At 41.5% G+C, this 15,052-nt stretch overlaps 1 protein-coding gene across 3 annotated transcripts in view; it reads right to left on the bottom strand.

The window, feature by feature from the left end:
* LOC149152731 (uncharacterized) overlaps positions 1-13,160 on the bottom strand; it is a 208,519-nt gene extending 195,359 nt beyond the window's left edge. The window contains exons 1-3 of one of the 3 annotated variants that reach the window (XM_089438717.1): positions 12,963-13,160; positions 12,804-12,856; positions 12,630-12,713 (exon numbers count right to left, since the gene is read on the bottom strand). In XM_089438717.1, the coding sequence (XP_089294843.1) occupies positions 12,630-12,713; positions 12,804-12,856; positions 12,963-13,083 (258 nt within the window). In that variant the 5' untranslated portion in view covers positions 13,084-13,160. The remainder of the gene's footprint in view (positions 1-12,629; positions 12,714-12,803; positions 12,857-12,962) is intronic. The other 2 variants (XM_089438718.1, XM_089438716.1) reach the window with 2 other exon arrangements.
* Between the last annotated feature and the right edge of the window lie 1,892 nt (positions 13,161-15,052).

Here is a 15,052-nt window from a genome sequence, read left to right as displayed (position 1 = left end):
CGCTTGTTGCTCCAAGAAGTACCCCAAGCCCCCCGACATTCCGAGAGCTCAATGCATGCAACATGCAGGACCCTCATAAGAGGGTCTCTCAATAACTCCAAGTCGTTCTTGGAAAGTCACAAATTTGATCTTTCCTTGGGGCTTTGACAGAATGTCTGCGACTTGTACATCAATCTCAATGCGATGGAGCCTCCTCACTCATCAACATACCATATCGCAGATAAGGTAGTATCTGATGTCTATATGTTGGAACAATCATAGAATACGAGATTCCTCAACAATTGAATCCCCCCTGGTTGACACAGAAAATCACGGTGGTATCCATCATGTGTCAAACAGCTCACTTAAGAGCTTCCTCAACCAGGCAGCTTCACATGAGATCATACTCGTAGCTATGTATTTGGTCTCAGCGGTGCTTAAAGCAATCGACTTCTGCTTCCTGCTCATTCAGGATATTGAAGAAGAACCCAAAGAGAAACAACACTTAGAAGTGCTCTTGTGATCCTCCACAATGCCTGCCCAATCAACATTCGAATAATCATGCAGCTTCATATTTCCGACAATGTATCTTAATCTATGAGTGATTGTGCCCGAAGATATCTCAGAAGATCCTTGGCACCAATCTAGTGAGGCTCAACCATATATGAGCTCACCATGCTAACTGCAAAACATATGTCTAGACGGAAGTTCGCCAAGAACATCAATGCTAATGAGTTTATGAAACTCAGAGGCCTTTCCCAAATCTGGTCCAACATTACTACCACATAACTTCTGAAAGTTAGGCTCCATCGAGGTAGTCATGGGCTTGTAGTTTATCATTCCAAATCTGGAATCCAACTCCCTCTTACTTTTGCAAATGAGAGGGTCTGCACTTGTCAGAAAGAGGTCGTCCTCAGAAGGCACCGATATGAGAGGTCTATCATCCACAACCTTCAAGCAATGGTTTGGATCGACTTGACTCCTAGTGAATCTCAGCTTCATCAGACAGCTATCAATCCTCTCATACTATGCCCGGGGTGTTTTGCTTCAAGCCATAGAGGGCTTTCTTCCACCTGCATACATGAGATTCCCGATCATGAATCTCAAACCCCTCGAGTTGTTCCAAACATGTCGACCTACTACATGAGGGGAATGATCCCCTTGTAAGATTTTCCTTTCGTACATCTCGGACATGTACCTTCATGCTCTTCTTGAATTCAGGCATCCCTGACACCATCTGACTCACATCGAGTAGGGCCCCATAATAAGCATACCTTCGGTGCTATAGATGAGATGTGTCAACTGACATGGTCCCCAATGGACTTCCTGCAACTTGATACAAATTTCCAACCCTGAATAAAAGCATCTTTGAAAATTCCATTTTCAAGCACGTACCTTTCCATCAATGAATGCCACCTTGAAACCTTTGACTTCCATTGCCGAAATGGACACCAGGTTCTTCTTACGATCAGGTACATAAAATAGATTCTTGTAAATGAATCGAGTTATCCTCATTCAATTGAGGGGTAACATTCCCTACACCCTTTCCGAGATAGGTGGCATTGACTCCAAGTATAATCCCACGATTGTTTCCATCTCTACCAAATTAGAGAGAGCACCCTTCTATCCGATGAAGTGCCTTGATGCACTACAATCAATAAGCCAGATTCCCAAAGAGTCCGAAGGAGAGGGCCAATATAAGATAATGCTTCTTTATCTTATTAGAAACAACATTCGATTCTCCATACCTGGGGTTCCTTGCTTTCTTTGAAGAGTCGGCTATTTCCTTGATGACCCGCATTACCTGTCATTCCTCTGATCATTGAAGATGTCCCTGGAATGATTGTTATCATCATCAAGTGTTGTGTCCCTGCCATTCGGGCACTCCTTTGCATAATTGTCGAACTTATTACAAACAAGGCATCAGCCTTTCCTTCCACCCTTAGACCTGGACTTCCCATTGAAGTGATCTTTAGGTAGGCCATCAGAAGCTTCCACTGCGCCACTTGGATAATATTCTCTGCTTCGACTTCACCCTTGGTGAATTTGAAGAGGGATGAGGAATCCATTGATCCTTTTGTCCTTTCCCAACTGTCTTCGGTGATTGCTCCTTCACTCTTGCTTGGGCTTGGGCTTCACCTCAGCTCTTATACCATGTTAATTTTAGGTATGTTCTATGCTGAGAGCAATTTACTTTAATTTTTCACATTAACTCAATATCAATTCTAGATTAGCAATCACATTTAGCATGATAGTAAAATGCAGATAGAATATAAACATAAATCGCAGAAGACAAGCCAAGACAAGAGGACACAAGATGTGGCGCCAGCCAGGGACAAACCCCAATGTGGGGAAACCCTTGATCAATTCTTCTTATATGTTCTTCAATAGTTCAACAGAGAGAGAGAGATAGTATGTATACATCAAAAGTCAACATTTTGACTTGTCATAATAAGAGCAGAGATCTTCTCTAAGAAGATGACACATGAGGTAGTTGATCCGAACACAGGTGATTCCATCACCTTGCTGTACCTATCACTGTGCTGCACCATGCTGCACCATCATACCATGTCCATCATCATTGTGCTGCACCATCACTGAGTTGTACCTGATCATGTTGTACCCAAAATGCTGCTCTTCATCATCATGTTGCACTATGCATCACTGTATTGTGCACTATGCTGCACCTATCCACTGTTGTACCCATCACTATTCACTATGCTGCACCAATGATTGTTGTACCCATCACTGTGCACTATGCTGCACCCATCATACACATGCTACATCCTTCATGTTGCACTTCAATGCAGTCATGATGTTGTACCCTATTACTATGTTGTCCCATCATATCATATTGTTGCACCCTATCACTATGTTGTCCCATCATATCATATTGTTGCACCATTCCATCACTGCTGTACCCAACACCAACAAGTTGCTTCAATATCGAGTTGTTGCTATACATCCATGCCATCACCATGTTGTACCATAGTGATGCACCATGCTGCAGCAATAAACCATGTTGCTGCAATATACCATGTTGTTGCATCCATCACATCATGTTGCACCTCTTTACATTATGCAGCACCTTATTATGTTGCAGCATTCATCATCATGCTGTCTTCAAACTTTACTTTCATCAAACCATGGAAGAGTACAGACATACACACACACACACATATATATATAACTGATATACATTGCAAGAAGGCAGATCCATATATTGTCCTCGTCTGAAGTCTTTCCTCCGAGAGAACATCTTGTTGCGGCTAGGGTCTTCAAATTGCTGCAAATAACTCTTCAGAACAGTAATATAGGATTGTTGTATATAACTAGGACAACAAATAGACTTTCTTTTGACAGCGTCTTAAGGTCTTTTATTAGACCTGCTTTCAGCGTTAGATAGGTTGTATATATGTCTCCTCTTTCTGTTAATAAATCTTCTCACAAGCATGCGGCTAGGGCACATTGACAGCAGATTTAGGGTATCATAGATCAGCGTCATAGGGTCTCTTAAACCTGCGTTTAGGACTTCACAATAACTGCGTTTAGGGCAGCTTCATTGTGGAAAGCGTTTAGGGCAGCTTCATTGTGGAGAGCGTTTAGGGCATCTTCATTATGGATAGCATTTATGGCAGATTTATTGTGGACAGCGTTTAGGGCAGCTTCATTTTGAACAGCGTTTTAGGGCATCATCTCCATGACTGCGTTTTAAGGTGTCACCTCCATGACTATGTTTTAGGGCAGCATTGTCTTCTTAGGATCTCTCCTCCCACCAAAACCCAAGACAAGTGGAGAGAAGAGATCACAAGAAGTGTGTGTACAAATGACCTTCAAGGCAACTCTATTTATACTAAAATGTTGAGCACAAGTGGGGGCAATTTGGTTGTTGGCAGACCTTGACGAATTGTCCCATAACACAAATAAATTCATATCACCATGAATACTTGTCGAAATTGGATGATCTTTAGATCAATCCTACACCTCTCGACGAGAGGAATCCAAGAAAAATATCAGCTGCCACAAATAAGATGACCCACATGGAGTTTGGCCCTAGTTGCCAATTTTAACACTCCCTCTCAACTAGGGAGAACTCCATCTGCTGATCCATCTGCCAGACTGTACTATCTCTGCCATCAGTGCCCTGCACTGCTCTACTCTGCTCTGCTGAACCATGAAGAAGAAGAATTGATCGAGAATGTCTCATACCATTCTCTACTGACCCGAAGTCAGTTCCATATGAAGAGAGTGTGTCATACCACTCTTACTAATCCCAGATCAGTTCCAAAAGAGAGTGAGTTATGTCACTCTTACTGACCCGAAGTCAATTTCGTTGATCCCAAATCAATATCAAAAGAGAGTGTCTCAAACCACTCATTCTGATCCCAGATCAGTTTCATTGATCCCAAATCAATGGAGGTCATCCTAGCATAGGGAGTACGGTAGATACAACGATGCATCCATCGATAGTACTACTATGGTCCCTAACCCCATTTCCCTACTCATTGTTCAGATGAGAGGTACTTCCCATGAGTTCCAGACTGCATGGGTAAGATGCCTCGACAGGAGAACCACTCATCCTGTCCATAAGTCGCCACAGGGTATCACAGGGGAAGGCTGAACCATTCACCCTATACACAGTGCACCATTAGGGGAGGGTGAGTCGCCCTATGATCGCTTGTTGCTCCAAGAAGTACTCCAAGTCGTTCTTGGAAAGTCACAAATTTGATCTTTTATCGGGGCTTTGACAGAATGTCTACGACCTGTACATCAGTCTCAATGCGATGGAGCCTCCTCACTCATCGACATACCATATCCTAGATAAGGTAGTATTTGATGTCTATATGTTGGAGCAATCATAGAATACGAGATTCTTCAACAATCGAATCCCCCCCTGGTTGACAAAGAAGATCGCGGTGGTATCCATCATGTGTCAAACAACTCACTTAAGAGCTTCTTCAACCAGGCAGCTTCACACGAGATCATACTCGTAGCTATGTATTCGATCTCAGCGGTGCTTAAAGCAACCAACTTTTGTTTCCTACTCATTCAGGATATCGAAGCAAAACCCAAAGAGAAACAACACTCAAAAGTGCACTTGTGATCCTCCACACTGCCTGCCCAATCAGTGGTCGAATAATCATGCAGCTTCATATTTCCGGTAGTGTATCTCAATCTATGAGTGATTATGCCCTGAAGATATCTCAGAAGACCCTTGGCACCAATCTAGTGAGGCTCAACCATATATGAGCTCACCATGCTAACTTCAAAACATATGTCCGGACGGAAGTTCACCAAGAACATCAATGCTCATGAGTTTATGAAACTCGGAGGCATTTCCCAAATCTGGTCCGGCGTTACTACCACATAACTTCTGAAAGTTAGGCTCCATCGAGGTAGTCACGGGCTTGTAGTTTATCATTCCAAATCCGAAATCCAACTCCCTATTACTTTTGCAAATGAGAGGGTCTGCACTTGTCAGAAAGAGGTCGTCCTCAGAAGGTGCCGGTATGAGAGGTCTATCATCCACAACCTTCAAGAAATGGTTTGGATCGACTTGACTCCTAGTGAATCTCAGCTTCATCAGACAGCTATCAATACTCTCATACTATGCCCGGGGTGTTTTGCTTCAAGCCATAGAGGGCTTTCTTCCACCTGCATACATGAGATTCCCGATCATGAATCTCAAACCCCTCATGTTGTTCCAAACCTGTCAACCTGCTACATGAGGGGAATAGTCCCCTTGTAAGATTTTCCTTTGGTACATCTCGGACATGTACCTTCATGCTCTTCTTGAATTCAGGCATCCCTGACACCATCTGACTCACATCGAGTAGGGCCCCTAATAAGCATACCTTTGGTGCTATAGATGAGATGTGTCAACTGACATGGTCCCCAATGGACTTCCTGCAACTTGATACAAATTGACAACCCTGAATAAAAGCATCTTTGAAAATTCCATTTTCAAACACGTACCTTTCCATTGATGAATGCCACCTTGAAACCTTTGACTTCCATTGTCGAAATGGACACCAGGTTCTTCTTGCGATCAGGTACATAAAATAGATTCTTGTAAATGAATCGAGTTATCCTCATTCAATTGAGGGGTAACATTCCCTACACCCTTTCCGGGATAGGTGGCATTAACTCCAAGTATATTCCCACGATTGTTTCCATCTCTACCAAATTAGAGAGAGCACCCTTCTATCTGATGAAGTGTCTTGATGCACTACAATCAATAAGCCAGATTCCCAAAGAGTCTAGGAGAGGGCCAATATAAGATAATACTTCTTTATCTTATTAGAAACAACATTTGATTCTCCATACATGGGGTTCCTTGCTTTCTTTGAAGAGTCGGCTATTTCCTTGATGACCCGCATTACCTGTCATTCCTCTGATCATTGAAGATGTCCCTGGAATGATTGTTATCATCATCAAGTGATGTGTCCCTGCCATTCGGACACTCCTTTGCATAATGGCCGAACTTATTACAAACAAGGCATCTGCCTTTCCTTCCATCCTTAGACCTGGACTTCCCATTGAAGTGATCTTTAGGTAGGCCATCAGAAGCTTCCGCTGTGCCACTCGGATAATATTCTCTGCTTCGACTTCACCCTTGGTGAATTTGAAGAGGGATGAGGAATCCATTGATCATTTTGTCCTTTCCCAACTATCTTCGGTGATTGCTCTTTCACTCTTGCTTGGGCTTTGTCTTCACCTCAGCTCTGATACCATGTTAATTTTAGGTATGTTCTATGCTGAGAGCAATTTACTTCAATTTTTCACATTAACTCAATATCAATTCTAGATTAGCAATCACATTTAGCATGATAGTAAAATGCAGATAGAACATAAACATAAATCGCAGAAGACAAGCCAAGACAAGAGGACACAAGATGTGGCGCCAGCCAGGGACAAACCCCAATGTGGGGAAATCCTTGATCAATTCTTCTTATATGTTCTTCAATAGTTCAACACAGAGAGAGAGAGATAGTATGTATACATCAGAAGTCAACATTTTGACTTGTCATAATAAGAACAGAGATCTTCTCTAAGAAGATGACACATGAGGTAGTTGATCCAAGCACAGGTGATTCCATCACCTTGTTGTACCTATCACTGTGTTGCACCATGTTGCACCATCATACCATGTCCATCATCACTGTGCTGCACCATCACTGAGTTGTACCTCATCATGTTGTACCCAACATGCTGCTCTTCATCATCATGCTGCACTATGCATCACTATATTGTGCACTATGCTGCACCTATTCACTGTTGTACCCATCACTGTGCACTATGTTGCACCAATGATTGGTGTACCCATCACTGTGCACTATGTTGCACCCATCATACACACGTTGCATCCTTCATGCTACACTTCAATACATTCATGTTGTTGTACCCTATTACTATGTTGTCCCATCATATCATATTGTTGCACCCTATCACTATGTTGTCCCATCATATCATATTGCTGCACCATTCCATCACTGTTGTACCCAACACCAACAAGCTATTGCAATATCGAGCTGCTGCTATACATCCATGCCCATCATCATGCTGTACCATAGTGTTGCACCATGTTGCAGCAATAAACCATGTTGTTGCAATATACCATGTTGCTGCATCCATCACATCATGCTACACCTCTTTGCATTATGCAACACCTTATTATGTTGCAGCATTCATCATCATGCTGTCTTCAAACTTTACTTTCATCAAACCATGGAAGAGTACACACACACACATATAACTGATATACATTGCAAGAAGGCAGATCCATATACTGTCCTCGTCTGAAGTCTTTCCTCCGAGAGATCATCTTGCTGCGGCTAGGTGTCTTCAGATTGTTGTAGATAACTCTTCAGAATAGTAATATAGGATTGTTGTAGATAACTAGGACAACAAATAGCCTTCCTTTTGACAGTGTCTTAAGGTCTCTTATTAGACTTGCTTTCAGCGTTAGATAGGTTGTATATATGTCTCCTCTTTCTGTTAATAAATCTTCTCACAAGCCTGCGGCTAGGGCACATTGACAACAAATTTAGGGTCTCATAGATCAGCGTCATAGGGTCTCTTAGACCTGCGTTTAGGACTTCACCATAACTGCGTTTAGGGCAGCTTCATCATGAACAGTGTTTAGGGCAGCTTCATTGTGGACAGCGTTTAGGGCAGCTTCATTATGGACAGCATTTAGGGCAGATTTATTGTGGACAGCATTTAGGGCAGCTTCATTTTGAACAGCGTTTTAGGGCATCATCTCCATGACTGCGTTTTAGGGCATCATCTCCATTAGGGCAGCATTGTCTTCTTAGGATCTCTCCTCCCACCAAAACCCAAGACAAGTGGAGAGGAAGAGATCACAAGAAGTGTGTGTACAAATGACCTTCAAGGCACCTCTATTTATACTAAAACGTTGAGCACAAGTGGGGGCAATTTGGTTGCTAGCCGACCTTGACGAATTGTCCCATAACACAAATAAATTCATATCTCCATGAATACTTGTCAGAATCGGATGATCTTTAGATCAATCCTACACCTCTCGACGAGAGGAATCTAAGAAAAATATCAGCTGCCATAAATAAGATGACCCACATGGAGTTTGGCCCTAGTTGCCAATTTTAACATTTAAGCATTGTCACACAATTGTCGTCACGATCGTCGCAAAGTGTATCTTTGTTATCGCACTTGTCGTAACTCATCACAGAGTTGTCGCACTGAGGAAAATGTGTGGTTTATGTGTCATTTTAAACAGCATTTTAGGGCATCATCTCCATGACTGCTTTTTAGGGCATCATCTCCATGACTATGTTTTAGGGCATCATCTCCATTAGGGCAGCATTGTCTTCTTAGGATCTCTCCTCCCACCACAACCCAAGACAAGTGGAGAGGAAGAGATAACAAGAAGTGTGTGTACAAATGACCTTCAAGGCACCTCTATTCATACTAAAACGTTGAGCACAAGTGGGGGCAATTTGGTTGCTAGCCGACCTTGACGAATTGTCCCATAACACAAATAAATTCATATCTCCATGAATACTTGTCGGAATCGGATGATCTTTAGATCAATCCTACACCTCTCGACGAGAGGAATCCAAGAAAAATATTAGCTGCCATAAATAAGATGACCCACATGGATTTTGACCCTAGTTGCCAATTTTAACATTTAAGCATTGTCGCACAAGTGTCGTCACGGTCGTCGCAAAGTGTATCTTTGGTATCGCACTTGTCGTAACTCATCACAGAGTTGTCGCACTGAGGAAAATGTGTGGTTTATGTGTCATGGATGATCTATGTTGTTGTGTCGTCAAGTGTTCTAAGTGTGTGGTCACAATCAAGTCATGTCACTGATCACATCAGTTCACTGATCCCACACTTAGCCAATTTTCAGAAATTTCCCAGCAACTTAGCCTCATCCGACCTTCCCCAACTGCGCATTGCACAATTCCAACCCTCAAGTTGCAACCTTGTCCCTTAACAATGCGCAATGCACAGTTCTTGCCTCCCAAGACAGCGCACTGCGCAGTTCCAGTGCTCAAGCTTCAACCCTAGCCCCCAGAATTGCGCAATCCAGACCCCAACCTAGCCTCAATTACACATTGTGCAGTCGCTGAGCTCAAGCTCAGGCCTTGAGCTCTTGAGTTGCGTAATTGCGCAATCACCTAGCCTCCTTTGCCTCCTAGAACTGCGCAATGGGCTGAACCAGTGCCCATCCCCTCAACCTGTGTCATTGACCCCCTATACTGCGCAATTTCCTTCCTTAGTCCAGCCTAGACTGCGCATGGTGCAGTCTCAAGGCTCAACCTTCACCCCTAAGCTCCTAAGTTGTGCAATTGCGCAGTCACTAAGCCTCTCTCCCACCCTGCAACTTGGTTTCGGCTCAGCCAGTGGATCAACATGTGCCATCTTAGACTAGGGGTTTTATCGGATTGATGTTGTCTCGTCACGAGTGAATTGCAAATGCAGGTACTCTATCATACCATGACAAGATGATGGAAGAGGAAATGGACAAGGGAAACATGTTGAAAGACACTTGTGTAGCTGATTATGCAAGCTGATCAATCAAGAGAAGACAAACGGGACACCAATCTGTGGTCACGGCTCAAGACTTAATATCATTAAAGACCATAAGGAGGTAGATAGAAGAGCATCCTCAAGAAGACATGTAGCAAGCAACAGCAGAAGTGGCTTGACATTGCCATGTCATCAAGCAGTCCATGTCAGCAGTGTCATGTCATGAGTTGTCATATGCCACATCATCATTGTGGGTTATGTAATTATCTATTCAAAATGTATTGTAAAGTGGAAGTCCAAAGGACACATTCAAAATATGAAGAGTCATGTAAATTTAAAGTCATAGGAAGTCAAAGAGTCATGAGGGTAGTCAAAGAGTCACAAAGAAGGTGAAGCATCACCTCATTGGTTATATATACACCCTCATTGTATAAGCAAAGGACTCTTCACCTTGGCTCCTCACGCAAGGCATTAGAGAGACAAACTAGTTCTTTTGGGGAGCAAGGAGTGGCTCCAATGCTCTATTATTGCAGCTAGTGGTGTTCATTATACACATGTCTTGGAACTTTTACTTAATATAAGAAGCCTCATGGCTAGCAGGATCTTCATGCATGGATTGTGAATATTTGTAAGACTATTCTGTGAATGTTTGTAATTCATGTTTGCTTTCATCTTTGCTAAAGTAGTTGAACTATTTTGGTTATTTTAATACTTATCATATTGAGAATGTGTTGTAATGGTTACTATTGTTGTCACATCCTTGTGGATTATTCTGCTAGATATTAGACAGATCTCTCTTATTGATTGGTTGTATTGACCATCGCATCTTTGTGGACTATTCCGCTAGATGTTAGACGGATCCTTCTTGGTTACATGTGTCTCTACTAGGGTGGTACTATTACCTCTCTCTTAGAGGCTCACTTTCTTTTCTCCCTCCGCAGTAGAAGAACCTTGACACACTTACAACCGAACACTCACCAGGCACACTCACTTGCTTTTTGAAGGCACATTTGCATTCCTCTCTCTTGTTGATAGTTAGAGCCAAGGAAAATCTTTAAGAAACTTACAACCAAGCCATATTCCAAATGAAGATCCTATCCCAAACGGTGTGAGGTCTAATTGAGACCACATATTGGGGAGACCCCTTGAATGTTGGCAGGTCCAGCACTGTAAACAATCTCACAATTGTTATGTGTGTCGTATTTTTCACAACACATACCCAATGATGATGTTAACATGCATAAAAATTAATAGAGGAATATTCATGTGGAGCAAAATTCCATCATAGGAATATGCCATTGTAAAAAGATAGCCTAAAGCATCTCATAGATAACAACCAAAAGGCATGACACGAAAATTATCAATGATATTAGTATAGGAATGAGGGAGAATGTTATCCCATCAACCTTGACTTGCACCCTAAAGCCAACTCCTAGATTGACAAAGCTTCTAGTGCAAGTAATGTCTTATAAACCAACTTTGTCTTGCAATTGTTATGTAAATAGAATTATTCACAACATGCATACCCAATAGCAATGTGTGTTAATCTTAACACACATGCAATTTAAAAGACAAGTATCAATGTGGAATGAAATACCAATTTAGAGTTATGCCATTGTAATAAGATTACTTGTAACATTACATAGATAACAACCATGAGCCAAAGAAAGCCCACAAAGCATGACAGCAAAACCGCCAATAATGATGGTACCAAGTGAGAGAATTAAACCACAAAACCAACTTCCAGATTAAGAAAGCGTTTGGTACAAGTAATCCCTTATAATTTTATAAACCATTTCCATCTTACAGGGTTATGTATGTATGTGGAATTATTCATAACACATACACCCAACAGCAACGTCAACACACACAATAATTTAGAAGAGCTATTTGCAGGTCGAGTGAAATCCCAAAATAACAATATGTCCCTGTAACAAGACAGTCTCTACATCCCTTAGATAATAGCCACAAGCAAAAGACAATACGCAAAGCATGACACTGATACCGTTCATGATGTTAGACTCTTAATGCATATGTTGTTATGCAAGGAGGTCTTGATATTATTGAAATTATATTAAAATAACAAAATATTACTATGTCAAAGGTTTAACATAATTTATAGACGTTCCAAATTCAAAAATGCCAAAGGGTCTTGGTTGGTTCCATAAAATAAGGGTACAGATATTTCCCTCCAAGGTTCAAACATGCTAGCCCTTCATGTCTCTTAAAATGATAAGGATGTTGTTACATCCAAGATATAAAAAAATCCGTAAACCTTCAAAATTCACAAAAATGTCAAAACGGCTGGGTTGGTTGGTAAAACAAGGATGTTGATATTTCCTCCACCAGGGTTTGAGTATGCTCGGCTCTCATGGGCAAAGTGCCCCAAGTGCAAGTCCTGGACAAATTAGTTGAATGGATTACCCAATTTCGGACAAATTGGCTGAATGGATTACCCAATTGCTATTTTTTAGCCCATTTGTTGTATCTTAGCAAAAAGACTCATCCCTTAATGGTAAATGATAAGACGTACTAGCTTCATTGCAATAAAATTTAAATTATGATATTCGGGAGGTGCCGCTTGCAGGTGAATCAAAAAACCATTCAAAATAAATAGCAGAAAATCGGCTCACCGCTGGTAGCAAATAAGGTTCTGCGCTGGGCAACGTGGCCACCATTACTAAAGCAGCTGCTGCTTTCGCCACTGTAACCTGATTCTGTAACAATTTAAAATATATTCTCTAATAAACATATGCTGATGAAAGCCTGCAATATTGCAAAGTACACATAATTGGCTTCATAACTACCTCCGAATGCAAATTTCTAATCTCATCTTCGACTTCCTTCCTTATATTTTCTTCTGCAGTTGAAATATCGACATCATGAGAACGAGAAAAGAAATAACAGAGAGACTTGGAAAATATGAAGAACCTCAAAAACGAGAGGGAAAAAAAGAGTATGCGTACGTGAAGGACGCAACGTAGCCAAAGGGGATGGAGGAGGAGGAGCGTGCATTGATGAAGAGCTCCGAGGTGGTGGAGAAGGCTGAGCTGAAGAGTTCAGTCCTGCCGGAAGAGATGCAGCCATTCTTTCCTTCCAAGCACATTAATTGATGTAATAGAGCCCCCAAATATATTGTGCATGTTTATTATATATCGTATGTGGAGGGTTATCGCCCACAGGGAGCGGTCCAATGACGATTAGACTATACAGATGGTTAATTCAATCTTAAGGATATATAATGTTTTAAGGATGGTAGTGTGGTCTTCTCATCAAAGTTTTCTTTATGCTTTTGTAAATATGAATATGAAGTTCATTTTATATTTTGTTTTAATATGAAGTTTTGTCGGTTTGGAGAGGTAGGTTAATTCACTTGTTTCAATTTTTACGAGGATATGTTGGTTTATTATGGAATTATGCTTTTGTAAATATGAATATGAAGTTTAATTTATATTTTGTTTTAATATGAAGTTTTTTTTTAATGGTGGGAGGGGTAGGTTAATTCATTTGTTTTAATTTTTTACTAGGGATGTGTTGGTTTATTGTGATAAGATTTAAAAATAGACTTTTTCACCATATGGTAAGTCATAAGTTATTTATTAGGTATTTATGGGTTGGCATTAATCTAAGATGTTCATTGTGATAAGACTTAAAAAATTAGGCTTTTGTGATAAGATTCAAAAATAGACTTTCTCACCATGTTCAGTTGTTCAGTTTTAGCTCTTGGTAAGTCATAAGTTATTTACTAGGCAGTTATGGGTTGGCATTAACCTAAGATGTTCATTGTGATAAGACTCAAAAATTAGACTTTCTCACCATGCTCAGTTTTAGCTCTTGGTAAGTCTTAAGTTATCTATTAGGCACTTGTGGGTTGGCCTAACCTAAGATTTATGGTGTCGGATTTGAACTTGGGTCTTGCCCAAGTGATTGTACAAGTTACACATCCCCTAGAATTATATAGGGGATCCGGCAGATCTCTTCTGATCTTCGATCTTGCAGTAGGGTTGCATGGTATATCTCGCAGATCTCTCGCAGTTTCTCGCAGTTTTTTCGCAGATCTGAATATCCAGCATTCTTAGGGTCTGCGGTTCAAATATTTGCTGTTGTTCCAGCATTCTTTCGATCTGGTGCAGATCTGCGTAAAATATGGCTCCGAGCTTCGCAAAAATAACTGGTGGCTCATCCGCCTCTGGAGGGCAATCTCCCGCCCATATCGTGAGTGAAGCCCCAGCTCCCACTATCCAAGTGGTCCAGGACTCACTCGATGAAGCTTCGAAGTTCTCCGAAAGTGCCCTAATTTGCCGGTTCAATGGCTTTTGGCCGCGGCTGATAGCACTCCACAATTGGATCTCGGAGGTATGGAAGCCTATCATTTCTGATGACATTAATATCTACCCCTGTGCTAGAGGTTTCTTTATAGTAGATTTTGAAAATCCTGAAAGCAGACAATGTATTCTAGATTCCGGCCCTTGGTTTTGGGAAAAATCAGGCCTATTCATGAAGCCATGGAACCCATCATTCGACCCCTCTACAGCAGTGATAACCTCAGCACCAGTTTGGGTGAGATTGCCAAGCCTACCCTTGCATCTCTGGAATCTCCCCTCACTAAAAGCCATCGGAAATGCAATTGGGAAATTTTACTGTAGGTGCCCAGAAACAGAGGAATATGCCAGAACCACCTATGCACGCATCTGTGTGGAAATGGATTTCAGCGCCGGATTCCCAGCTGAAATAAACCTAACAAGTAAAGACTATGTGTGGAACCAGAAGCTTGATTATGAAAGTGTCCTTTTCAGATGTCGATCGTGCTTTGAGACGGGGCATCTAGCCAAAAATTGCCCAAAAGCCTCTGAGAAAAATTTTGCTAGGAAAAACCTCCACAGATCTACATGGTGGGAAGGAGCACAAAAAGAACACTACACTGTCATCAAAGAAGAATATTCTAGCGAAAACTCTGAGTCACAAGAAATCAAGGAAGAAGGAAACAACTCTCAAAGCAAGCAAGGAGAAAGCCCGCCCCAACAAATCAACAGTTATGAGGATTTGAATACCGCAG

Source organism: Pinus tabuliformis, chromosome 9 (assembly GCF_031772625.1).
Source record: "Pinus tabuliformis cultivar Carrire ecotype Pingquan chromosome 9, CPIR1, whole genome shotgun sequence".
NCBI lineage: Eukaryota > Viridiplantae > Streptophyta > Pinopsida > Pinales > Pinaceae > Pinus > Pinus tabuliformis.
Note: the sequence above shows the minus strand (reverse complement) of the source record. Positions and strands in the feature narration are given on the sequence as shown.